General features: G+C 40.7%; 4 protein-coding genes and 1 long non-coding RNA gene across 15 annotated transcripts in view; 3 read left to right on the forward strand and 2 right to left on the reverse strand.

Annotated features, from left to right (window-relative positions):
• Positions 1–27,907, reverse strand: part of LOC124185057 (hemicentin-2-like) — a 304,368-nt gene that overhangs the window by 120,233 nt on the left and 156,228 nt on the right. The window lies entirely within an intron of this gene.
• Positions 1,374–16,619, reverse strand: LOC124185063. Of its 3 annotated transcripts, none has more exons than XR_006871338.1 (7): positions 16,528–16,619; positions 12,759–12,820; positions 11,918–12,041; positions 9,914–10,120; positions 9,552–9,787; positions 1,686–2,000; positions 1,374–1,602 (listed from the first exon to the last, which is right to left on the reverse strand). It is a non-coding gene; the product is annotated as an uncharacterized LOC124185063 (long non-coding RNA). The 3 variants fall into 3 exon arrangements; XR_006871337.1 differs by having other exon boundaries at positions 11,903–12,041; XR_006871336.1 differs by having other exon boundaries at positions 1,375–1,602; positions 9,914–10,093.
• On the forward strand, positions 12,770–15,024 carry LOC124185046. Of its 2 annotated transcripts, none has more exons than XM_046575365.1 (5): positions 12,770–13,021; positions 13,110–13,385; positions 13,451–13,611; positions 13,759–13,924; positions 14,370–15,024. In XM_046575365.1, the coding sequence occupies exons 1-5, from the start codon at positions 12,770–12,772 to the stop codon at positions 14,769–14,771; spliced, it is 1,257 nt and encodes a 418-aa protein (XP_046431321.1). In that variant the 3' UTR covers positions 14,772–15,024. The 2 variants fall into 2 exon arrangements, with proteins under 2 accessions (XP_046431321.1, XP_046431322.1); XM_046575366.1 differs by having other exon boundaries at positions 13,478–13,611.
• LOC124185047 lies at positions 16,772–21,552 on the forward strand. 4 transcript variants are annotated; one of them, XM_046575368.1, is made up of 7 exons: positions 16,772–16,912; positions 17,201–17,454; positions 17,537–17,812; positions 18,039–18,172; positions 18,271–18,412; positions 20,952–20,975; positions 21,359–21,552. In XM_046575368.1, the coding sequence occupies exons 2-7, from the start codon at positions 17,203–17,205 to the stop codon at positions 21,455–21,457; spliced, it is 927 nt and encodes a 308-aa protein (XP_046431324.1). In that variant the 5' UTR covers positions 16,772–16,912; positions 17,201–17,202; the 3' UTR covers positions 21,458–21,552. The 4 variants fall into 4 exon arrangements, with proteins under 4 accessions (XP_046431324.1, XP_046431325.1, XP_046431326.1 ...); XM_046575369.1 differs by having other exon boundaries at positions 16,774–16,912; positions 21,346–21,552; XM_046575370.1 differs by lacking the exons at positions 20,952–20,975; positions 21,359–21,552 and adding an exon at positions 18,552–18,752 and having other exon boundaries at positions 16,776–16,912; positions 18,271–18,436.
• Positions 21,685–24,221, forward strand: LOC124185044. The gene is made up of 5 exons (XM_046575359.1): positions 21,685–22,554; positions 22,633–22,908; positions 23,022–23,155; positions 23,263–23,428; positions 23,765–24,221. Exons 1-5 carry the CDS (start codon positions 22,150–22,152, stop codon positions 24,164–24,166), a joined length of 1,383 nt encoding a protein of 460 aa, XP_046431315.1. The 5' UTR covers positions 21,685–22,149; the 3' UTR covers positions 24,167–24,221.

The raw sequence follows: 27,907 nt of genomic DNA on the forward strand, positions 1-27,907 counted from the left end.
TCGAAAGTTACAGCCAAAAAACGAAAACCTGAATTTTCGACATTTTTCAGCAGGTGCTTTTTTCCTCGTATCTTCTCTCCCGTTGATCCCACGCTCCTCCTGCTGCGTTTTCTGAGTTTCTTGGGGTCCAATTAGTCGGGAAAGAGTCATACGAATCAATTCTGAGACGAAAAATTTTTAGGTCAAAAAAAAAGGAAGGCTAACATCTTTGTATTTTTGGCGAAAATTTTCGCGATTTTCCAAAGTGCTTAAATAAATTAATTGTGGCACTATTCCAACGTAATGTTGCGATAGAAATCGACTGGGCGCAGTGCCAATACGCTGCGATCAACGCATCAAAAGTTACAGCCAAAAAACGAAAACCTGAATTTTCGACATTTTTCAGCAGGTGCTTTTTTCCTCGTATCTTCTCTCCCGTTGATCCCACGCTGCTTCTGCTGCGTTTTCTGAGTTCCTTGGGGTCCAATTGGTCAGGAAAGAGTCATACGAATCAATTCTGAGACGAAATATTTTTAGGTCAAAAAAAAAGGAAGGCTAACCCCTTTGTATTTTTGGCGAAAATTTTCGCGATTTTCAAAAGTAATTGAATGAATTAATTGTGGCACTGTTCCGACGTAATTTTGCGATAGAAATCGACTGGGCGCAGTGCCAATACGCTGCGATCAACGCATCAAAAGTTACAGCCAAAAAACGAAAACCTGAATTTTCGACATTTTTCAGCAGGTGCTTTTTTCCTCGTATCTTCTCTCCCGTTGATCCCACGCACCTTTTTCCGCGTTTTCTGAGTTCCTTGGGGTCCAATTGGTCGGGAAAGAGTCACACGAATCAATTCTGAGACGAAAAATTTTTTGGTCAAAAAAAAAGGAAGATTGCAATGCAGCTCAAGTTACAGCCAGAAAACGAGAACCTGTGTTTTCGACATTTTTCAGCAGGTGCTTTTTCCTCCGTGCTGACTCTCCTGTTGAACCCACGCACTTTCCGCTGCGTTTTCTGAGTTTCTGGGGGTCTGATAGGTCGGGAAAAGGTCACACTAATCGATTCTGAGACTAAAAATTTTCGGTCGAAAAATGATAAAAAAAAGTAAGGCTAACTTTTGGAAATTTTTACGATAGAAATTCTGGTGAAAATATTGATGATCGTTGAATTTAAAATCCTTTCCAAAATCTTGACGTCATTCAATCAGTGTAAATAACTTTGTAACTTCAATGTGAATTCAGAACTGTATAATTCCGTATTTCACTGAATTCCATCAACGTAGGTGTACAAGTTTGTTTCACGTGGAATAATAAAAGATGAAAGCATTTGATGTTATGTTTATTCGAAATATTTTATTCAAATACATGTCGATTGTGTTACTGGTATAACATACAAACATGTCAGCATTCTTGTTACCAATAAATGGTTTTATATTCAGTGTAATGTTCATTCCACACTCTCATGACCACACTTTTAAATGCCTCGAATAGTTACACCCAGTGTAATATCTGTAGATCGTATGCGTCAACCGTGTGAAATGCACCGCAGACTTTGACGTGAACTTCCTCTATTTGCCATGGATCCTGAATCGTCCCGGGGCTCTACCGGCCGGATGACCCTTGTTATCTACGGAAGAGGTACAGCTTTAAGAAGATAGTGCGGAGAAACAATTGAGGAGTGGATATCAGTGATTCTATTTCTTCTCTTACCTTTTTCCCCTTTCATCGTCTGCAAGCACTTGTTTGAAGTTGGCTTTTGTTCAAGTAAAACAAAAAATTATACGAACGCGCTCACACACACACACACGCACAGAAACACACACACGTATACGCTTTCCAGTTCACCTCGAGATTCACTCGTGCACCACGTTATTGTGTTCCCGGTTCACTTTCGAGCTCTGGGATCCGTTGAGCAGGAGTCAATTTCACCCTGGTCTTCCAGTCGTTTAATTAAAAGCCAGTGTTCCCTGGACCGTCGTTTCTTTGGACTTGTTGAAATCGGCACCACGAATCGCTCCGGGTAACCTAGAGTCAGAGAGAGAGTTGAGGTCGAACGATCAACGGAATCCGTTTCCTTCGTGAAGGAATTATTTCCACGCTGCAAGCTTGTTTAAAAACTTTCGCGATCTCGAGGAATCCCTACTTTGTAACAATTCCCAACCCCGATGACATATACATATGTAAGTCCATAAATATATGTGTATATATTTCATGTTTTGTTTTCTTGAGGGGAATAAGTTATTACGCGTGGGGCACATTGTTCCGAATTTCTGACGTTATTCGCTCGAAAGTTTCTTTTTTTTTTCCTTATTTTTCTTTTACAGAGATCAAAGACCGGATCAATACTTCTGCGTCGATTCTCCGCGCTCTTCCGCACCATCTAGTTGAGATGTATGCCTGCTGCACGGATAATGTCTATATATCCGTTCCTGAAGGAGTTGCAAGTCAGAAGCGGTCTCAGGACCGCAACTGCAGAAACGGTTTTGCCATCGGGATTGCACGGAGCGCGATGCGTTGCAGTCAGGGATTTATTCCTGTCCGCCAGGTTTTCCCCTGGCGTTTAAGGTCGTTCACGTTATACGTTTGAACGTCCACCGCCATAGCTAACGACTCAGTAGACTAATTAACCTAAATAGCGCAAGGCCCCGGGGTTCCAATAATTTACGAAAGCATTACACAGGTTTTTGTCTCTCTTGAGGGATGGGGGCTGAGGGAAAAACGCGGAAACCGTGAAAAATGAAGATGCGCCCGTCAGAACGTCGAGATAATGAGAGAGTATATTGTTTAGCCGAGCTCATCAAAATCGCAGACTGCTTATAAACGTCAACACAAGCTGAATTCGAATTATACTAACTGTGTCAGGCTTTAATCGTTCACCTACCTTTCTCCCGTTTTTTTTTTTTTTTTTTCAAACAACGAGGGAAATGGTTCACTAGTATGAACTACACTCCTGTTACGAGAACGAACAATTTACATATTATATTTAAATAGAAAGCTTTGACCGTAGAATTTCAAGGGGCTTTAATACTGCGAATGATTGAAACAAAATGATCATGCGAACTATTAAACCATTGTTTTATTTGTTGTATAGTTTACCTCACGCTTGCACGTAAAACTTTACAGCGCATTGCGGCACATTATCCAATACATTCGCACAGAATATTCAGATTAATTTCATACGCAATGTGAAATTCTACCAGCGCAGTGTAATATGGTTATAATTTTGAAGCTATCGAAACTAGGGTCGATATTACGGACAGATAAATTCTTCTGCTCTTGAATCACGTAGAGATATGAAATGAATTATAATGGCGTAAATTCTCCGGTCAATGTTCAACCGGCCAGTACCTAATTCTCTGTGATTCATATTACCCTGCTATTATTTCATCATCCTGAAACGGTATCTGCAATTATTTTATAGTTACATCGATGTTACCGTGTACCGCTAAAGTACCATGTGCATAATGGCTAAATTAGAGCAAGGCGACCTACGCTTATATCGATTTTAGCGAAACGACAGGGAATCTTTCACAGGCTTCGACGATCCATGTTCATGCCTATAACATGGAATTTCTGTAATACACCTGTGCGATCTTATCTGAGTACAAAGAATGCGAAAATATATTGTCGATACGAGGTGACTGCGACATCCTTGGCATTTTCATTTGATGAAAAATTTTCCGTAGACGAGATTCTGCAAGATTGAAGAAGTTCACAGTCTAATCGTGAGCGAAGATTTTATCCAGTCCTAACGAGAATTTCAGGAGGCCGTCATCAGGGTAGTCAGCGAGGCGCTTTTCGAGAGAGGAGAAAAAAAGGGTCAAGTTAAATTAGAAAGATTTTCAGAGGCGCCGTTATTACAAGATGCGGATAAGGGAAATCTGCGATGCATCAAATTTAATAGCCAGGGTGCGAGTTTGACGTCAGGGCGGTATGAGCTGGCTGATTTGAAATTCTCTATGCGCATAAAATTGAACGGCTTGTCATCAAATCACCCCGCAGTAGAGACGTAAGCGACGACAATTTCAAAAGAGACTGAAAAATTATTCGGTCTAGGTACGGGGATTCCGTCTCATTTGCTGAGCTCTTTATCCAGCCGCGCACATTGCCCGGAAAAAATAAAGAAGAGATACCGGGTATTCGATAGCTGGAGGGAGCAGAGACGCCCCCGATCGGGGCCTAGAAAAATACGAATCCGATGAAACTAGATAAAAATTGAAGGGGTGATAAAACTGAGGCTTAGAGTTCGATTTGTACCATGCTCAACGTTTCGTTGTCGGATTTTTCTATCTCTCGTTATTTCTGTTACCACGTGAAAGAAAAAGAAGAATAAGAATAAGAATACGAAGAGGAAGAGGGGGAAAGAAAAAAGGGAATAGTCAGGGGAGAAAACTACCCGAGGATATTTGCGGGCCCTGGTCGTCTGTAATCTCAGCACGCTTATACTTTCCTCTCGATTGACGTTTTACGATAGAAAAGAAAGTCCAGTTCGCGCTCGTCAAACAATAGATGAAAAGTAAACGTGAAACGAGTCGTAACATGTATAACAATCCCCTGATGCATGTAAGAAAACGTAGTTTTTCTTCTCAAGTTTCGAACGTTCGATAACGACTTCGCCATTCTCTCCAGATTTATACAACAAGTCAATCAAGGGGAAAGGGGACGGTACTTTTCTGCATGCCTCGTTAATTTCTAACGCGAAGGTTTCACCCGCAGTCACGAATTATAGACGCGTCTGTGACATTTTGCGACTGAAAGCGGTTTCAAGCCGGGGTTAATTCATCCGTAGCTGGGAAACAGATGCAACTTTTGGTCTCGTCGGAGCCTCGGCGAGTCCCCCACGTGTCATGAAGCCACAAAGCCACGATAACGGGGCTCGGGACTTGCCTGAACGAGTAGAAAAGTCATCCCCTATTCATGAGTCGAGTCTGGTGTCCTTAATCCCACGAAACAGACAAATTATACAACGTACCAGGGATAAAGGACGCGTCGATCCAGGTTCGACGCGTCTCGACACCGGTTGATATTCAAAACTAGCTAAACGTACGTTTTATTGCGGTCTAGAGATAAACTCCGCCCATAATGCCGTTGCATAATGCCCAAATGATTTATTCCTGCTTCATTTCATTTTATCGGGCTGTAAAAATCACTCACAGATTTTGTAGAGTTCATAAATTTCACTGCAGCATTCGCACGGAAGTTGGGTTCCGATAAACTTATATAACATGTATGATGTAGCCCGGTGGCAAGAGAAAAAAACTCGAAAAAACCCAATTCTTATCCGAAGCAAGCCTCGACCATGCGTGGTTTAATGGTAATTCTTCTCGTTCGCAACTCGCTTGTACGACGTGAAACGATGACTCGACATTCGAAGAATGGTTTTCATTTCCACCTTCGCGTAATGGACGAGTCTATTCCATCGATTGCCGCGAGATTGCGTCGGAAGTAGGCGCGCATCTCTAGGTACAAATAGTCCACGAGGAGAGGAAGCTAAGGATAAGGGGGCTTCTTCCATTTTCGCAGGACGGAATTGTCTGGCGCAAGAAGGGAATGGAAAATGAGTTTTATAGGATGATCGGGCAGAAGTGGTTGTCAGTAGACGGAGGCGAGGTTCGGGGTCGCTGGGGCGTCGAGGCATAACGACTGCATTCAGTTTGAGTGCTTGCTGGTTCCAATTGTTCGGGATTTGCAAGAGCTTATCGTTAGTCGTGCTTGTATTGATATATGAGTGGTAGCAAAATGGTCAGAGTGCCTCCGCGCCAGCAATAATAACATGCATCACATGTACACTCGACCAGGCGTTTTTCGTAGCCTATGGTCACTGGGACGACTCTGATCGCTTTGGGACCTTGCACTTTGCATTTCTCACCAAAATCAATCCCAAAGCTCCAACGACAATACGTTACGCGGTTAAATTTGCTCCCACAGTGAACTAGCAGGTAGGAACGACAAGAGATACGGAACGACAGGATTGTCCAGCAATTGCGGTGGTATTGGCAAAAGGCGGAGTTTCTTGCGTAAGCACAACAAAACACCGATTGCCAAAGTTTTGGGTGTTCTCGGTATATTAACCGGTTCTACGAGGGAGTGAAGTAAGGACTGAGAGCCATGATGGTTCGAAATACGTCTCAGCCACGCGCCCATATCCCATAATGTGATGTACGTGTTATCACGTAATAATGGTAGCCCATAAGCCTGGCCTGGCTGAGCCATGAAAATAAGTTTACCGCCTATTAGGCCCATTATGCGACGCGGGAACTAGCACCTGCCAGCTTTCGCGAAAAGGCTTCACCCTCTCCTCTTCTCCCAGTCTCTTTTCTCCCCTCGCCCCCTCGCCTAGAGTGCTCGACGCCGTCGGTGAACGCATTCACCCGCGGTGTCGGACGAGCGCTCGCTCGGATGCGAAGTGAAAGCTCGCGTGCTTTTTTCGATTCGTTTTTTGTTATATTTTTTCCTCTCCACGTTTCGGACCCCGTGACACGTACGTAACAACACGGTTTACCGTTTAATTTTGCGGGATAAAACTCGTCATTTTGTCAAACGTGACCTGAATCGCTCCCGTTCATTTTTAAACCTCGACACCGCGCGTATCGCCGTAAGCTCGAAACCAGGGCGACGGATGGTGTTTTTCCGTTGTAACTTGACCGCAAGATCAGTAGGTTAAAAAATCATTCCCTGCCGCCTCGACTATAATATCTCTGTGTAAACGGTGCGATAACGTATCCAATACACCTGACTACTCTCGGCAGTAGCGAAACACTCCTCGAGTGGCAGGTTGACAAACAACGGTAATAATTATCACGAACCGGACCGCGCGCTAGCCTCTAGCTACGCAACGACCACTGTAATATTCACCGTTGTTCTGGAAACTAACGTAAAAAGCAAATATGTACACCAAAATCCCTGCCCCTACGGTTCGAATACTCTCTCTATCTTCCATCATGCGTTGAAATTTAGTAATCAACCAAACAACGCTGAAATCTACATGTATGTATACCTGTATATGTGTTTCTATACACAGAATCGTATAAACGCGTCTCGCTTAAAACTGATCGAAAGCAAGACGTTTTTCGATTGCAACAAAAAGTAGAAAATAAATTGGGCGAATTCGTTTCTCTAACGTCACAGTATCGGTGGGACACGATAGATTCTGATATCTCTGAACAGTTCCGAAAGACTCGCTAAAAATTGGTCGAATAAAATAAACACGCGAGGTTCGCGCCTCCGTGAGTATTCTTTTATTTGGCCGTACCGACGGAATCTCCGATTCCACGCGGATCAGAAAGCTGATTCGGTGTCGACGGATGCGATAAACAAACATCAGAAGTCAGACGTATATCGACGGGGGTTTGACGTTGCAAAACCGTTTCAACGTTCTTCTCCGGTTAACCCTGCAGTTCTTCGACTCAATTTCCACCTGCGATGTCTTTTTTCTCACTGCCTCTGCGGGCGAGTATCGCTTTCACTTTTGTTTAGGGTATAAGGTATTGTTCTCGAACCAAATGAAAATCCTAAAAGCTATAGCGGGAGAACTACTACCGGGCGTGAAATACCGCCCTTTCCCAGAGACGAACGATCCTTGCCGTGCTGCTGCAGCGTTGCCATCGATTCTTCCAAACTACGTGAACGGGATAGTTTTAATTAATTTGTTTCACTGCCGTGTTCCTCGTTAGCTCAAAATTGGCGTCACCGTTCTATACCCATACCCGCCCAGAGAGGCGGTCCCTCTTTGCGAAACTTCAAACTATCCCCTACCATTCGATTGTCATTCCTTACTAATTGCGTCACGTGCCTCGAGGCAATGGAAGGGGAAGTTGGGGAGGAGGTTTCCCTGTATGTTAATTAATAGAAAAATATTATTTCTGCTGCATCGAGTGTTTATTTCATTCATTCGTTTATTTATTTATTTATTCATTTATATTTCGATCATATTTTTATTCTGATATCATATGTACACAGTTAGGTATATCGACGAAGCAGATACCAGTTGACGCAACGTTTGCGTTCACTCTACAGCAGTAATCATTGATTTGAGCGAATATTTGATCTCTACCTATATTATACGGGTAACTGGGTAACGGTCAGAACCTGATTTATGGCAAATCAAAGGCTCTCGAATTCACCGAGTCTTACCCCGTCCCCACAATTCGACCATCAATCGTCTAAATATTGATCAGATCGATATCGAGATGGTACACAGAATATATAACGTACAGTTAACAGAGTTGATGTAGCGCGCATTCGTCATAAAAGGCAGTGCGATGAAAGCGGATCGCGAAAATTGAAATGACGTTCAAAGGAAAAGAAGTAGGTCTCGCGAAAAGAGAGGGAAAAAATCATTTGCGCCGTAGAATGGTAAGGAATTTTCGAGGGTGTCTTAACCGAGAGCAGAAAATTGAAGGTCTGAATTGAGAACACGACAATTAGAAGAGTACGGGCCCTTTTTCCAATTCAGCCAAGCGGTCACGTAACTCTGACATCTCCTTCCTCTCCAGGATATAGGAATAGGGAAGAAGAATCGAACGGTTGGCACGCAAGATCCCAATTCCGTCGGCCCAGCCTCGCCGAGTTTCGTTTTTAGCGTCCGGCGCATCTGCCGGACGAATCTCTTCTCCCACTTCTCCACCTCGCTCATTCCACCGTCAACCCCGTAAATCCGGCGAGGAGGAATTAATTTCTTTTTATTCCTCGAGAGACGGGCAGTCGTAATTATTAAAGTGGTTTCCGTCGGTTTCTCGCAACACTGCAGGGTTGCATCGACCGAAAAACTGGCAGTTTCAGGGGGGGTTGGGGATGGGGATGGGGAGGTGGAATCGGGAAACAACAAACGTAATACTGCACTAGAGCCTGCGACAGAAGATTGGTCATTAACCATAATGGCCCACTTACAACATGTTTAGAACACATTCCGATGTGTGAAATTTTGTCAACGTTTGTCATTTTATTGTTCGTGTACGATTCTTCGCTATCAATAATCACAGGGCACGCAGCACTGGACAGAACTGCAGGTTACACGCACGTGTGCATCGATGCGTCGATATCGTAAAGCACAATCTGGCCATTTATATGGTAAGCTGTGATCTGATGGAAAGTTAATGGGACGCGTTGCACCGTTTCGCCCCTGGGGAAAAAATCCTCCGCTCCTGCAGACCGTAGATTTGTTACACGGCTGGCAAAGATGTGGTCGCGTACGGTTTTTTACGTTCACGTAAGTATATCTCTCCCGTACGCGCGACCGTTCGTCAGAGTCCATTGATTTTTCCCTTGGGGACCCCGTAATGGATGCCATAAAAGAAACAATTCTGGGGCGTTTATGTGGCGTTAAAATTCGATTATAATCTACGGTCGGAGGCTGCCATGCGCTATCCTGTGATTCACAGTATGCCGCTCTTTTTTCGGGGTGATAATTTTATTTCCTATCGGGTTCTACTCGCTGAGAACGTCTCGCCGTTTTTTTTCTTCGTTTCAACCATCACTTGAACAAACATATGTTGGTGTTGGTGTTACCGGGAAGTTCAGAATCGTTACCTTCGAGTTAGTACGATTTATTCCAATCGAGTGTGCTTTTACACGTACCGACATTGTCATTTTCTTCCATGTTCTACAATCATCCAGTTGAGAGTAATATTGTTCAAGATTTGATCCATTTGCATCTACCGCAAGATTCATTGCCCTCGTGATTACGACAATCAATCATCATCATCATTATCATCATCGTCGTCGTAGTCGTTGTCGTTCAAATACAGCTGCGTCGAAGAGAGTACTGAGTGATTCGTACTAATTCTGACCGAAGTGCAAAGGCTGGGCGTTGCCTGTAGGACAAAAATTTCCCTGTTTTTTACGGTATTTGAAAACCTTTCGACAAAAATCTGTGGCACGCAGAAGGTCGAGGAATTTCTCATTCAAATTTCCACTCTCCGAGGGTCGAGAGCACTTACCGTTGAAATGCTGGCCTTTGATTGTTCTTGTTAATCGTGCGTGAGGTTCGACACGATTTCGGCTACAGCGCTTTTAACTACGTATTAACAACACCGAATTGCGAACAGCATGAATTGTACCGTGATGACTCGACGTCGCCTTCAACTTCGCCTGATGTCTCAATCGACGGGGAAGTTGACCTTCAACAATTCCCAACAACCACTGACCTGTGAAAGTCACAAATTTTATGAAAATCTTTCCGTTTACAATATTTTCTCAGATCATAAATCTGAGACATTATTCTCTTTAAATACAGTATTAGAAGTGACATGTTTAAATTCAACGGATACAGTCCAGACATTCCGGCACCTAGAGGATCAGAATTTTTGCGATGTGCCGACGAATGTAAATATTTGTTTAAAAAAACGGGAAATTTTGTTTCTTCTGTAACTTAAATAAGTTGTAAAGAAATCCGAATTGCCAACCACACCGTAAACCTGAGAAACGATCTCTTATCACTGATATAAATTAATCAAATAGTGGCATAAGCGCGCGGTCTAATTACCGGTAGCACGCGCTCCGAATACTTTTTTTTATCAGATCGCATTAATTTTGTTCTATGGTTGTAAATGCATGTGCATATATGTCGAGGCTTCGTGGCATACGGTCTGCTCTCAAGTTCAAAAAATAATTCAAATATACTGTTGATGATACCAAATTGCCACAAACTTCTATCTGCGATTGTTTGTTGTCACACGGTTGAAGACACACTGAATACCAACCTGTAATCATCACTTAAGATCTCTACTAACTATGAGAATATGATTTTTTACAAATCTCAAGTGCTTAAATGGCATGTTCACGAATGTTCGCACGGTACTTGACGGCTGAAATTTTACACCAGACACAAACAAACGACGTAACGTAATTTTGATTTTTGTCTTTCCATTGGCACCTTATTTCTTCTTTAGAAAACATCGCCAGAGTTGACAACGTATGAATAAATTAATCAATTAATGACGATCAGGTGAGCTGATTGCGTATTCGATGATATGCAATTTCTTATCTTGTTATCGGAAACATGTACGATTATTACATGGACACATATCGAGTATTTATATTAGTCGTTTTGTAAATACTCCAGCAGATAGCCAATAGTAGATTCGCGCTGCAGACTGCAGTTTGCAAATTTCCAGTATCGCCAAATTTATCAGCATATTAGCTCATTTGAGAATATGTATAAACGAGCAACATTACAATGCATGCTCCAAAAGATTTTAAAAAAACATAAATTCTGGCAAGCTGACCGGCGTTTCGCTGGAAAAAAACGGAAACGCGGAAAGATTAGAAATACAGTACTTTAAAAGGGCGACACATTACACCGGGCCACACGATTTTGTGTTTTAAGTAACGCATAGTTTGATCTCATTGCGTTCACCTCAAAAACGAAGAAAACCATTATTGTTCTCAGAAACTTTGTTTTAGTGACTATATAGCAATACTTTCAAATTCAGTGAAAGATAACTATGTAAATAAATTAGATCGACCGCCTTCGATCGTTTCAATAAAGGTTCGTTTCTAACAAATTCACTCAAAACTGTTGTCTTAAGTTGGTAATTAAAAGTAGACGTTTTTTACCTTACATGAATTACACGCTCAATTACTTTTCCATATTAACATACTATCTAAGTTCTGATCACAATAACAAAGTCCAAGTAAACTATAGGTATTTTCCTCGTTTTTGTAGACGTAAACAGTACGAAAATACCATTCGTAACCCAGACACAATAAGAAATTCGTAAATTTTTAATCTTATTAATAAATTAAAAACTTTTATCATCGCCTTTGTATACTAATGAGTCTTTTCTCTTTTTACGCGATAAAATTGACACAAGTGTACGATGCCTTTCATTGCATCTGACACTCTGGGGTCAAAAGTGAAAGATGCATCTGCCGTCTAGAATTACCATTACTCTGCTGATCTGCTTTTTGCTACTTTTACTCATTACCCTTCAGAGACGTACTCTCATTGTCCGCATCTCTCAGATAAGTGCCATCACTGCCCCTTCTACAGCTGCGAACGCCTCGACATTCACCTGACACGTCACAGGGTGTTGCTGGATTTGCGTCAAGTGTAGACCGTGTGACCTGGTTGTGAATATTGTTCAACAGAAGGTTACGGCGAGTTTGTGATTAGCTTGACACAAGAAGTGACCTCGTATGACGGTAATCGCGTTGCACCACTCTGGCGGACAATATGAAATCCTTTGAACTGCACCAGTAGTAGAGAAGCATGAGACGGAGAGAATGAGACAAGAATTGATGCTTTCGTATTTTGTAAATGTAACGACATCAGTTTTGGTGAGAAATTATTAAGTAGGGGAGTTTACCGCGACAAATCAGGTGATATTTAATTCAAGTAAATTCGTCAGTTACAGTCTCAAAATGCTTATTTTTAATTGTCGATATTTCACCCGGAACAAGCCAGTGATTGTTAGAAATTTTTCAGATCATTCACGCCTGATGTGTTCAACGTCATTCTAGACAGTGAAGGTGACTTCTCGAGCAAGATTACCGTTCAGCAAGCGAATGATTTTAATTGTGTAAGGCAAAAACAAAAACTGCCACAGGTTAGTGCAAGACTAAACTCACGTTTATACGCAGACCGTGTGAAAATAAAGGTTACTCCGTAAGTGATCATCGATATTCTCAGTTGTGCGGTTTGAATACTAGACTTTTTCGTCCCTTCGAGTTACGCTTATCTACCAATTTTTTACGCACTTGATCGATAAAGGTTCAACATTTGACGACGAAATTGTGGGATTAACAATTCAAACAACTAATTGTCAAGAATTTGAGTTAAACCTGAAACAGTTATGGCGCAGAACAATCCAAGGTGGTTCGACGTGTGCTTCATGCAAAAGATCCTGCAACAAATTGAAAAAGATGAGTCAATCAAGATATGTGGTATAACCGAACAGCCGATTACATCCGTAGGGGAGAATTACGCTGGGGAATTACATCGTGTTTCCGTAGAGTTTACACGAGTTGGAGGTAAGCACAGGGTTCAAGAGAAGAGATTTTTCATCGCCAAGGTCGTGCCTGCCATTCCATGGTATGAGAAATTGGTAATTACCCCACTCCGTGAGTGTGCTTGTTGATGCAAAAATTTCGTTCTTTTTCCGTTGTAACCAATTTATTTACCCTCTTGACCAGATATCCGTGGGGGGACATTTTAACACGGAATCTCTTATGATGACGGATACTTTGCCGAAGATGAACCATGCTCTGGTGAAATTGGGAATGGCACCCCTGTCCGCGCAATGCTTGTATGCCCAGCTCGCGAAACCGACCCACCTACTGATAGAGGATCTGTCACCGAGAGGCTTTCGTACGGCCGATCGTCTAAATGGTCTTGATCTGGAACACTGCATACTCGCCATGCGAGGCCTCGCTGTGTTTCACGCTACTTCGGTAGCTGTCGAGGAAAAGGTACTCTTCGTAATTTGTGTAATAAGTATTTGCTTCGATGGTGAGAGATAAAAATATTGAAACAGTTATTTCTCACATTTTTCGAACGCAAGTACCCAAGGACTGTGACTTCGTACAAGAAAGGACTGTTCTACAAGGACCATCCTCTTTGGTTGACTAGCTTTTTTAACCATGGTACAAAATGCCTCGCAACAGAAATAGCGAAATGGCCGGAAATTAATCCGCGGTAATTACTTACTTCACAAATTCTTGCCAGCAGAACCGCTCATTCTTTGCCAAAACTGAAACCTTCTTCCAATCGGAAAATCCTCTCAATTTCTGTAACCCAATTCATTTTATACTTTTTTAATTGACGATGATTTATGTCGACCAGAATTTCAGAAAAAATACACAAGCTATCTGAAGTAGCGTTCAAAGAAGGATGCAAGGCTGCTCGATGCCAGAAGGATGATTTTAACGTTCTTAATCACGGAGATTGCTGGACAAATAATATGATGTTTCGCTACGACGACCAAGGCAAACCAAACCTGCACATCTTCGTGAGTAACGTGAAATTTGCAGCTAAGGTTTCCCTTGATGATTATTATGTTGTTTTGACTACTTGTTTATTATTGATATATTCTTGGAAAGAAAAAAACAAAAGTACACGTATAACGTCGATAACTGATAGAACAAGGAATGTTACAAACTGTTTATCACCGAGCGTCTGCAAAGAGGTCAAAGGTATTTGATAAAGATGTGACGTGATAATGCGATCTTTACATTCATCGAATAACAATGTTTGAGTCTGAAATGGAAAAGGTTTACTTCGTGGACGGGCAGCTTCTTATCTTCGCTAAGCGGAAGAATAATATATGTGCAAAGGCGAATATTAAGCAGTTTAATGGAGAAAGCTAGAGCTCGATATCTCCGAAAAATGAATATACATCACCTTGTATACCTTATCAACGAAAACAGAAGGGATTAATAACATAAAAATCGTAGGTGGACTTTCAACTCTGCGTTTACGGCTCGCCGGCTGTGGATATTCTCCACTTCCTGGCCACAAGCCCGTCCAACGACGTCCGTAAAGATCATCGGAAGTTACTTCTGCACGAGTATCACGACACACTGACCATCACCATGGCCAAGTTCAAGTGCAAAGTGAAACCGCCAAGCTTCAATAGACTGCGGGAGGTACTTAAAGAACGAGCGTTTCTTGAAGCACTTATCTCCTTCACAATATTACCAATTACTATTAGCGATCAAACTACAGTGAAGCCTTTGAACGAATTGATGGAACCAAACGGCGAGTATGAGAATCCCAGCTATCAAGGAAATAGGTTTAGAAAGTTAATGACGACGTATCTCCCATTGTACGATAAAATGGGATTGTTGCAGCCCTAGTTTGTTAAACTGTAATTAAATTGAGGCGCAAAATCGTTTGAAAAGAAAAGCAAAGATTTTCAAACATTTTATCTAATGATTGAATTTGATTTGACACGCTCCGAATTTAGAGAGCATGTAAAAGGACTGATTAGAGAACGCGTCAATACAATACAAATTTTCATACGTCAAAAGTGTGAAACCGTACCGTGTTGGCATTAAAAGCTATTTCAATCCAAATTGTATGTAAATAAAATTATTTGTAACTTTTTCATTTTTTGTCAATTATCAATAATGAAAATATCTCTGTAAATATCAATTGCTTTAAATTTTACCCATTTTCTCTAACTCGCACATTGACGTAGTGCTAAAGATCAGATTTTTGAGAGACAGTATTTCCATATGTTGATTTATACACTAATATTTTTGTCTCTTGTATTTCTATTTCTTACAAACGCGTGTGCTCGTGTTGATGTTTTTTCGTGGCTTACCTTTGTACCGAATCAATCAGGCGCCAACCGTCGTTAATTAACACGTACTGTGTGATACAAATAACGTAGAGTATTCACAATGAATTCAAGGGCACTAACCGCTAACAGTACTGTGCATTTCCCCGACAAATTTATTACATCACGCAGTGTGAACAATCAGCATTGTGGGTTGGTTGAACATACTCAAGGGCCAAACTTATTCTTGGAGTGGTTACCATCACGACGCGAATATAAGTGATGCCAAAACCACTAGATACCAAACCATTTGTGCTAAAATTAGAAAATGTTGCCCTTCGGGAGGAAAGAATGGTGTCAGGCATCATCAAATCTCGGTATCAAGTTTGGTCTCTCGCTCTGTTACGTGATACACGGTAATTTGTACAGAAAATTGTGGATACTGAATCTGACTGGTAAAGCCGTCTCTGCATCCAGATCTTCCATGTATTTTAATTAGCTCTTATAATAACCAGAAGTTTGTCGGTATATTTGTCGTTCTCTGAACTTTTTCTTGGTGAACTGCTAGTCTTGCATCTCGTGAGCTGATAAATTATTATCGGCAGCGTGGTTCAACTAGAAGTTTCATGAACACGAACACGAACCGCAATGTACAATTGCTTCAAGGACTTGTCCGATCATTATATCACATGATTATATGTTGATCTGCGCGACGTAGCACTTCAAGGTTATACGCAACGATTACTTAAGAACAAGCCGTAGCAGAGAACTCGACGTTCTATTGCGACTTATTGTTAGACTCGCGGTGGGCAAGCAATTTCTGAATAACCATTGGCGTACCCATTACAAGTACTATGGAATTTCACTGTGAAAGCCAGTGAGAGAAGTTATTGAATCTTTACAACCATCACTGGCTATTTCAGCTGAACAATTCGTAACAGTGACAGTGATTGCAATAGTTTTACCATAAATGGATTCGACACTCAGCTGTAACGCAATACGTATATCAACTGCGCATTTATCGTATTGAAGTTAAGTAACGTTATCGTAACGGTTCATGCTAAAGAAAACACCGTTATTTCGCGATTTTGGAATTGTCTGAAATTAAGTAAACCATAATAAAAGAAAGCACGCTCATATTTTGAAATTCTAGTTCTTTCAAAATCATTGTAAAATTAAGAAAACAGTGATTTTTCTCCCTGATGTTTCGTTACGATAACGTTACTAACTTCAACCGCGTCCGAATTCCAACTATGTGTCCAGTCTGTACCAATTGGAGGGCATCGATTACAGTAATTTCGTTCATTTATGGAAAATCTTATAGAACTTACCTGTAAGAGAATTTTGGTGAACAATTATTGAATCGTTCAGCGTAAAATTGTCGAAGGTCATGATTTTCTTAACCACACCGTGATCGTTCAAACCAAGCTAACCTATAGAATTATCTGAAAATAGCATTAGAGGAGCGGATCGAGCTACTGTCGAAATAGTGGGAGACACCGTCACAGTGACGTAAATACTGGATGGTAGGGAATTCACTAAAGAGCACAGCGCTGAGTTATACTCAATCACGAGTGCAGAGATTTATCTCGTGTCGTGACAACGATCGGTCTGTGTGTGCACGGGAGAATTTTGCTTACCGGTATATATAGCTGCAAACATAGCTCGCGAGGCTAGTATAGTATAAAACCGTCGCTGAGCAGTTCGAGCTAATAGGTGAGAAATATAGCGCTGTTTCATAACCGCGTGTTTTACGTTAATGACGCTGTGGTTATTGTATTTTTACAGTTGAAAACTAGTTTAGTAAAGCAAAGTCTGTTTTTATTTTTATTTTGAAACAGCACTTGTTCAGCGAGGTATTTGTACGATATTAAAAAGTTGACAGTTGTCTTAAAGAATCAGTTATCGTCGTTATGATTTCACTGCTAATGATTACTCACGAACACGATTTATCTTATCGTTGACATCGATGACGGTAGAGAACTGAGTTTTTATCATCTATAGATATGGAGTTGGAAAGTCCTGCGTGGCTGGACGCATGTTACGTCCAAAAGGTTTTACGAAAGGCTGAAAATGACGAATCTATTGAAGTTTCCGATATATCCGTGCGACCGGCAACGGCTAAAGGTGATAATTATATGAGCGACATGTACCGAATCGCCGTAGAATTTTCACGAGGTCAAGGTGATCAACGAAACGAGGAGGAGAGGTCTCTTATATTAAAACTCCTACCGCAGGACGAGTTTCGAGAGCGGATGGTAACTGTCAAACAACAATTATTTTTCGTCACTCTTCCGCGGTGTCTATGCCTGTATTCACTGCTATTTATTGCACCGAAAGCTTAACGAAACTGGATTCTTTGCCGTGGAATTGTCAATGATGTCGGATACACTTCCGCGAATAAGCGAAATTCTTGCGAAATTTTCGAAGACCAAGCTCAGCGCAAGATGCTTATACGTTCAGTACGAGAAACCGACTCACGTATTCCTCGATGATTTGGCACCTGCAGGCTTCCGAATGGCTGTTCGCCAAGAAGGTCTTGATATGGACCACTGTCTGCTTGCCCTTAGGAATCTTGGCTTGTTTCACGCTGGTTCAGTCGCATTTGGAGAACAGGTAAGAGTGCAGTTGATTATATATTATTATAATTTTATTTCCGTTGAAAGTTTGAAGAATCCTTGATACCTACATCTGCTAGACATATAAAGCTTGCAGGAAAGAGAGAATTTTTCGTCTCGCATGTGCGTGATCGCTCATTGTGTTGATATTCGATTGACTTGCCGCCTAAATTATAACTGTATACTTGTTTACGTTTCGTAATTTTATACTTACCTAATTGAAGGATCCTACGGCACTGGCAAGGTACAAAAGGGGAATGCTTCATAAGGATAATCCAGCTGAGACGGGCACAGCTTTCAACACGTGTATGAAATCTCTTGCAGAGGAGTCAGCCAAGTGGCCAGAGCTAAATCCAAGGTAGTATTTAGTTCAAAGGAATTCCACCGAGCATTTTCTTGTAACAACACATTTTTTTTCACATTTTTTCACCACCCCGCATTGTTTCTGTCACAAAGAATTCCCGAGAAACTTCTCAAGTTGTCCGAATACACGTATGAAAAAGGATGCGAAGCAGCTCTTGTAAGAGAAGATGATTTCACCGTCCTCAATCACGGAGATTTCTGGGTAAACAATATGATGTTCCGCTACGACGAACGGCAAAAGCCCATGGATCACATATTTGTGAGTTAATTCAGATTAGCTATTATTGTAGTTCACGATGAGAATTATAATAAGCCAATAAGAGGTATTGAGATCACCATTAGAATTGAATCACGGTCATCCGTTGTATGTTAAGTGCATTTAAATCGTAGGTGGATTTTCAAATATCCCACCGTGGCTCACCGGCAGAAGACCTTCTCTATTTTCTCGGCACAAGTCCGTCGGACGATATTCGACATCAGAATCGCGAGCAGCTCCTGAGGGAGTATCACACCTCATTAGCCAGCACCATGACCAAACTGAAGTGTAAAACGGAAGTGCCGAGCTTTGATGCTCTGCAAGAATTATTAAGAAAGCGAGCTTTTTTTGAAGTGATCGCTTCTTCGGTTGTCCTGCCAATTGTCGTACTCGAGAAAGGCGACAACGTGGATATATCAAAAATAAGTGGGGCCGATGGAAAATACGATAATCCAGCTTATCGTGGAAAAGCGTACAGACGAATTATGAATAGAATTTTACCTTTATACGATAGTATGGGACTACTAGATATCTGAGAAGTGTATTACTCAACGTTATAAGAAACACTGAAAAATCACAGACTTTTTGGAAGGAAAAGATGTACACTTCGTGAAATTCAAATAAGGAAATGTATTAGCTCTATTTATTTTAAGATTTCCTATTATTCCAATAGATCAGTAGGATCCATGTATGCACGTTATAAGTGTCGGCACGATTTTTCAACTTACATTTCTTAACCGACCGAAATTGTTGTCATGATGCGTTGAAGTTTTTGTTGTTCGTTTACTCTTTTAAAGCGATAAACTATCACCCAATAGGTGTATCGCGTGATATAGTGATATAAAACTTTCTTCGTTGTAGATATTTTTTTACAGTTGAACCAAAATTTGAGATTCTTGGAAGAACAAAAATCTACCTACTATTAGATATTTCTGAGGACCAAATTTTTATATCAGTAAAATGCTAATCAATTGCTCGTAATCGAATTAATTCAAACAACATATTGTAGTTCAGTGTGAGTTACAAATTCATATATTTATCATTAAAATGTTATAAGATTATTCCAGAGATATACAAAAGAAAACTTTTTTGATCCGGTGGTCACAAATTTTATGATGAAGGTAGCCAAATTGCATCGGTTCGATTTACGCTAGTAATTTTAAGGCATTTCAGTGTTTAATTTTTTTGGAACAAAAAAAAAAAAAATTTTACGCATGTTTTTCCACAATGATTGCGTGATTATGTCACTATAAATTTTATAAAACCTCGACAAGCTTTTTTGGAATGATATTCTGTATCAATCTAAGCTAATTGAATATTTTCAATAGCGCTGAAAGTGATCGATATTTGGTAACCAATATAGCGTCAACATCTCGTTAGAATTATTGATGTTGCCACGTACGAAAGTTACGTTGTCAGGGTTTTCAATTATAAATCCACATTTCGGCTCGCTTGAATACTACACCATTTATTACGTAACTCGCTATGTAAAAAAGACTAAGAAAAATCGTCAGTAATCGTTAGAGAATGTAATTACCGTCTTGAGATAAGTTTTGACAACTATTGCGTACGCTGGGAATTTTTGTACGATATGAAAACAATAACGTAGGGCACAAAACATCCTCTACACGTGGCACTGGTTGGATTCAAGAGTGACTGCATGAATAAAATAGTCCAATGATACGTTGCCTAGAATGCTAGTTGTGGGGGTAATGTGCCAGCTTACTGCTGGTGTATAACCATAGTTGAAAAGCGTGAGCTGCGTAGTATTTATAAAAGGTCTTGGCAGAGTGCGCGTTCGAGGTTGATAGAATACAATCACTTTGGAATTTTCAATTATCATACGCTTCTAAATTACACGCAACTGATAATTTTGAACTGGAAAAAATCGCTACGAAATATAGCCGTTGAAGTGCAATTGATCGCATTGCAACAACTTTATTTTCTGCACCCTCTACCGTGACTTTACACGATAAGAAGTATACCTGCATCAAACGTCATCGTCGACATATCAACGATTGTAATCGTAATAATCTTGATTGTAAACGTCAATAACAATCGGTAATCATACCGCGGTGTACTTTGGCATAAAAACCATGGTATTGCAAAACGTTGATTGGCTTGTCGAAGGTTGCGTACAAAAGGTATTGCAAAAGGCTGAAAGTGACGAATCCATCGAGGTATCTGGAATAAATATCAAAGCGGCAACGGCACCAGGTGACAATTGTGCAAGCGATATGTATCGTATCGCGGTGGAATATTCCCGAGTAGAAAATGGTCTCAGAATTCAGGAGAAAACATCACTCATAGTGAAAGTCATATCTCAGATTAGAATTTTTACACTTGCTTCCTATCGGTCAAGTTGTTTATTCTGTTGAATAGATTGCGGAGACACGAATATTTGATACCGAGCAGACAGTGATGTCTGTAACGTTACCAAAGATGAATAAACGACTCTCACCGTTTTCTTCAACGTTATTGGGTGCTCGATGTCTGCATTTTCAGCATGAGAATCCGACAAGAGCCTGTCGACCAAATATTCGTAAGTGGCTTTAACGCATTAGAGGTACTATAATTATTTTTACTCAAATAATGGTACGGTATCAGATAAGAGTGCGAGCGGTAGGTTTTGCGATTGGACTTAAGTAATTGAGGGATCACATGTAAATTTATCGTATCCAATTTTGGGCAAATTTCTATGCATACCTCTGTGTGTACTTAAGGACATACGCGTGTCAGGTTAAACTGTAAAGTACTATTCACATATGTTTAAACTGTCGAAGCGGCTTGCAACGACAGTGCGTGGCCATGTTATTTTATTGTGTTCTCATAAGAATCAAGACAGCGTCACTCCGTACTATGAAACAAGTAATGTTAGATTGCAAGAATTAAAATATAGTTCTGAATCCCAGGTTGATTTTCCAGGAGGAATATAATAACCCAAGCTACCGTGGAAAGTCGTACCTCAAGATCATGACCAGACTTTTGCCGTTGTACGACAGTATGGGCTTACTGGACGCGTAAAAACTTTATACAATTGTTAATTTCTTTGTAATGTATAAATACTATGAAGATAAAAAATGTAGAAAACAATAAAGACTGAATGGCTGAGGCAATGACACAAGCTTGACTTTACCGATCTCTTAACATGCTGATTCTGCAGTGCAGGTAAAGCAACTCGAGCGTAATGCCTTGAACACAGGCGTTCTGTAATGGTACATGTAACGTGGTTAAGTAGCCGCAAAGCCGGTATGTTGATATATGATTCAATTTACACAGATTCATTTTCGTAGAGTAAACCGAGATGAAAGGTAATAAATTTCGTTTGACTTTGACGGTAATCACCCAACCGCTCTTGAGATTACCAATAACACAAGAAGATGATTGCAGTGCTCGACACATCTACCCTATGAGTATTCGGTGTTCATATACTAGCGGGCAAGCTTACGGAAATTGAAACGTACGACGGTGTAATACGAGTGTATCCGTGGTGCATAAATTCACGCATTTTTTATCGCTATTTATAAATGCGAGACATTTGCTATAGATACGATATAAATGACGTACAACTCCGTATACTCAACACGGTATTCTTGCATTTCGCGACGAGTGGAAGTTAGCTTTTTGCTGAATTAAGTTCGCTTCTCTTCTTGTTTCTTCCTGTCTCATTACCATTGTTTTTCCAACCAAGAAATTCACACAGTGATCAGAAGTGAATGGTATGCGAAATTTTAGAGCCTACGCACAGTAAAGTTTTACTCGTCAAGCAAGATCAATTCTGCACATTTTTTCGGAATCTGCTGCACATTATTCTAGTGTGCAGTTTTATTTACCGTGTATTTTATAATTGGATATTTGTGGGCTTAACCATGGCGACAGAAAGCCCGATCTGGCTCAACGCATCTTACGTGCAGAAGGTTCTACGAAAGACTGAAAATGATGAATCGATCGAGGTTTCTGATATCACCGTAAAACCCGCGACCGCGAAAGGAGACAATTATTTGAGTGCTATGTATCGTGTGACATTTAAATTTTTGCGGATCCAAGGTGGACGCAATGTTGAAGGGGAAAAATCAATTATAGTGAAAACTACATTCGAAGGCACCTCTTTAGCGGAATTGGTAACAGTCTACTAATAATTATTTACTCAATTTTATATGAGCGTGCTTTTTCTTACGGCCATTTACCGTACCAATTAGATAGAGGAATTGGAAGTTTTCCATACCGAGCTATCGATGATGTCGGTCACATTGCCGAAAATGAACGAAATCTTATCAAAAGCATCGTTGCCGCAATTGGGTGCAGAATGTCTGTACTATCAGTACGAGAAGCCAACTCATATGATAGTTGAAGATCTGGCACCTAAAGGATTCACGATGGCTGATCGCGAAAAAGGTCTCGATCTAGACCACTGCTTAGTAGCGATTCGAAATCTGGCCAGATTTCACGCAGCTTCAGTTGCACTCGTAGAAAAGGTGAACGCGTGTCTGTCCTAATCAGTCGCATCGTGCAAGTTCACAATCTCTGTTTATTTATATTATATCATATTGTAATTAATCATTTCACTCACTTATTATATTCACTCAAGGATCCCGACGCGCTTGCGACGTACAACAAGGGGGTATTTCGCGAGAACCAGACTCCTTTACTGATTACTTACCTTAAAGCATGTGTAAAATCTCTTGCTAATGTAACACCTTATTGGCACGAATTGAGTCCAAGGTAATAATTCGAATGAATTTCATCAAATGATACCTACGGCTTAATCGCCGGAAAATTAATTGGTTTTTGCCAATGCTAAATGGTAAATAATTTTTTTCTCATTTCAGGATTTCGGAGAAAATTATGAAACTATCAGACGTCGTATTCGCCAAGGGATGCGAAGCTGCCCACTTTCGAGAAGACGAATTTACTGTTCTCAACCACGGAGATTTTTGGATAAACAATATGATGTTCGTCTACGACGAACGGCGTGTACCTGTTAATTGTATATTCGTAAGTGGACTTCGTGTGTTCTTTACAATAACGGTTTTCATTTGAGTTCGACATGCCATTTACGCCGATGCTTATTATAGGCATTTATTAGTTATCAGAAATTTTTTAATAATATCCCCTGCATTTACGAGCGTTATTATAACTTAGCGAGTGAGAGTATACAAAGAACACGGTCGGTTAATTTTCCACATAAGCGAGTTCTCATCAACTTTAAAGACAAACATTTACGTTCACATTTTGTTTCGCTATATTATACAAGGTAAAGAGTATTTGGATTTTTTATGAGCTGTAATCACATTATGAGGATAGGACTTTATTTTCATTTGTAAATTATAGGTGGATTTCCAAATATGTCACCGTGGCTCACCAGCAAACGATATTTTATATTTTATTGGTACAAGTCCGAGTGACGATGTCCGAGTTTTACACCGAGAATTGCTTCTACACGAGTATCACGCCTCGTTGGCCGTTGCCATGAGGAATATGAATTGCAGTACGAAAGTACCGAGCTTTGAAAATCTCCAAGAGGCGTTGAAGAAGCGAGCTTTTTTGGAAGTGATTGCCAACATGATATCACTGCCGATTGTTTCAATTGAAAAAGGAACGGACCTCGACATTTCAAAGATCGCGGGTTCAGCGGATAAAAGCAGTCATTCAGGTTACCATAGAAAGTCGTACAAGGAAATCATGATCAGGGTTCTGCCACTGTACGATAGCTTGGGATTATTGGATGTGTAAAGACCTTTCAAATCCACTGTACATTTTACAATTAAAACAGAATATCGACATGTAATATATCCTTTTTTGCATTTAAAGAAATTGAAACTCCTGAATCATGTCAACACAAATGAGTCCACGTGACACGCGTGAAATAAAACATTGAGGTCATTGAATCGTCACCGATAAATCAGCTCGAAGGTCCGAATCTCAAAATAAATGTAGAAATGATAAGCACCCGACGATGCATAATTTACAATTAGTGACGATACGCGAAGCTGCCTGAGTTGCGAACAATCAGTAAAGCTGCAACACATGTTTGCATGAATATGTGACTCCGCATATAAAAATAGAAATGTGGCATAAAATATCTAATCAGTTATTTTCAATTAGTTATAATAATATTTTTCAATAAATGCAGCAAGCACTTATCTATCATTGGCTTGGATACATTGCAGCAACGCCGTTATTTCCTCGACTTCTCCCGCCAAGGTCCAGCGTACCACACAGTTTACATTCAGAAAGTAGCTTGATCCCAATTAAACGAGAGACGCCCCTCGACAAGTCGGAAGCCAGGCCTCAGTTTGCAGGGCTGCCTCGTAAGATAATTTTGCATGCATGAGATAATAATGCTAGAACGCTCACTGCGTTGGTGGGGATACCGGAGAGAGATAGGTCGGAGATGGTGTCTGACCGAAGGTCAGATTTCGGCCAAAGCCAGAGGTTTAACATTAGTAAGAAATTCTATATTAATTGTGTAGGAATTATTCGGTATCATGCATGATGGTAGCAACAAAAATAAGTACTCGGTATGATTTATATATTTATCTCTTTATTCAAATGAAATAAGATAACAGTACCCAGCACGGCACGTAACTCGCGCGCGTTTCCACAAGTTCGTCCGTTTTCGGTGACTGATATGAAACTTCGACTCCGGCCAAACCTTCGGATGATTTTTGTCCGAAGCCGGAGATGCGACCGAAAGTGCTTTTTTTGGCCGAAGGTGGCCGAAGCCGAAGACGAAGGTCGGGGTCAAGTGCTGTCTCTTTCTACTAGCTAGCTATTGCGCATGCACGCAATACTTCGCAAGACTTCACCTCACTGTTATTTTTTTATCCGGACAGCCAGTCGTATATCGAGCCATACAATGAGCGTTGAAGTTGCATTACAGTTCAATGAAGAGCACGAACGACGTCCAGGCCAGTGCTGTAATTCAAGGCAAGTTTCAAGCAGGCTGTTAAGGACCACGCGCTCGACCTTTATGAGACTATAGCTGGATTCTTGCCATCGCGTAGTTACCGATCGTCACGTCACATATGGCCGACCACGTGTGTGCGTATGTGTGAGTGAACTTTTTTGACGTTAGTTTGAAAGGCGACCGAGAAAAGCACTACGGTTAGTAAGTTCTGTAATCTGTATACAGCGGGTACGCACGATACTCATGTCAATCTACTTGGCGCGAAATGGTGCTTCACAATTTTCAAGCGGTGGAAATTGTCGTAGAATCGAAGCTAAATAACTAGCGCACAGTTAGAGCATCACCGCAGTTCGTAGACTTGCTTTTTATTTACAGCACTCGCCTGCGCTTACGTATGGCTCGCTTTCTCACGGCAAATCCAATGACAAGAGAACTAATTAGAGCATAATTGTAGCTTCACCTAATTACTAAAAACATGAGTCAAGTTTATGGGATGCACTCGTGCATTTCTGAGTGTGTGCATGAACTTGGAGCAAGTCGTAACGGTTTGTTTTGTTATACGTATCTTGTTGAAAATTGTCATAATCCGAATACAGTTGCAATTGGTTTTGAAGTGGTCCGCTCTACCGGAGAGTACAGGATGTCAAATAATCATCCAAAGCTCGGTCGGTTAAGGGTGTGTCCTTCGCATTTATTTTTGTAATTTACACCGACGCCACCATGCTTGATCTCATAAATAATTTTGAGCACAATACCATCTCGTTACAAAAGTCCTTGTTATAAGAGAATTTCCCCTGCATTTCGGTTGAGCGAGTTTTACAGCTTCCCACATTCCATCCTTGTACCTGAGCTCTACCAACTCTGGCGCGGACTCCTCGTTATAAGCGAACAAGCGATTACGTTTGACAATTGACAAGAATAACACGTGTGAGTGTAAAAAATTTTGAATGGAATTGTAGGGACCTTCGAAATTGTTATAATCAATTAATCTACTTCTGCAACAATGGTTCATCAAGAGTGTTATATTCGAGTTTTATTACTAGACTTACGACTTATTGTCCTTTACGTTTGTGTGTGGATAAAATGAAGTCTATAAGATCTCGAACAAATTCCTACGCAGTTGCTTTTGCGTGCTCGAATGCATATGCGTACCAAGTCGACGTATTTATCACACGTATTTTCTATTATGACAAGTGGAATTCATACACATAGCTTGACCACGTTTACTTCTTGGCATTCCATTGCTTCATCTTCAATAACCTGGATCTGATTGCCGTTTACAGAATGATACAAGTTTCTTATGTGGTAAAAACACAATTTGCATTCATCAAAATTGTAGGTGGATTTTCAAATATCGCATCATGATTCACTAGCAGAAGACATTCTCTTCTTTTTTGGCACCAGCCCGTCCGAAGAAGTTCGAATGCATCATCGTGAATTTATTTTGCTCAAGTACCACGTTACGCTAACACATACAATGGCTAAACTTGAATGCAGCACGGAAGCGCCAAACTTCGATACTTTGCCGGAAATGTTGAGGAAGCGTGCTTTATACGAGGTGGTAATAGCTTTCACGTTATTGCCACTTGTTCTCGTTGACAAAAGCAAAGTGAAAAGCTTGGACGATTTAGCGTCGTCAGATGAAAAATATGACAACCCCGCCTACCAGAAGAAATCTTATCGAAAGGTAATGACCAGACTTCTACCGCTATACAACGACATGGGGCTGTTGGATGTATAGCTATCTTTATGGATCGTTGTGAAGTCCTCTGAACACATGTCAACCGGTCATTCTATAAAGCGCGAGGAATAAAGATTTTACGGAGCGTATTGTAACTTCAGATCGTTTTTTCAATAAAGAAAATGTGAAATGAAAGTTTTATTTATCATACTGTAAGCATGGCCACATAACTTGCATAATAACGTACACCTGACTACTTGCAGCGTTGCAACCTCCTACCTCTCCCGAGTATCTTTTATAATCCGCTGATCAGTCCCGTACCGTAAAGCCATTATGCAATGCGTAGAAAACGAGCATCAGCCACAGCTTATGGGAGAAACACAAAAGCGAGCTTTTTATTAAACATAGGTATAGTAATCCCATCTCTCATATGACTGCACTTCATTCAATCGATGTAAGAAAGGCATTAAGTTCGGACGAATAGTTTCAGCTGGCTAGAAAGTATTACTATATAAACTTTATACTGCATATTTATGTTCGGATGATTCTGTACAAGGTAGCAAAAAAAGTTTATCATATTTAACGACGTGTCCTTGGTAAGAGAATGATTCGACTCGCCAAACGGATCGCAAACTAGTCGAAGTGTTCTTTCCTCGGTCTATGAACGATTACCTCATGGATAAAACTGGCGATTTTTGCTACAAAGTTGACATACATACTTTCCAGTAACTGACGAACGATAATTAATTTAACCTGATCTGCAATAAACATCTTGTACCGAATATCAACAATGATGGTTATGCTTCTACTCATACCACCAATATCCGTCAAGCTCCTGTGTGGCCAATCAGTACAGGATGTAGGCATTTAATTTCCCCTTTTG

Source organism: Neodiprion fabricii, chromosome 6 (assembly GCF_021155785.1).
Source record: "Neodiprion fabricii isolate iyNeoFabr1 chromosome 6, iyNeoFabr1.1, whole genome shotgun sequence".
In the NCBI taxonomy this organism is placed as follows: Eukaryota; Metazoa; Arthropoda; class Insecta; order Hymenoptera; family Diprionidae; genus Neodiprion; species Neodiprion fabricii.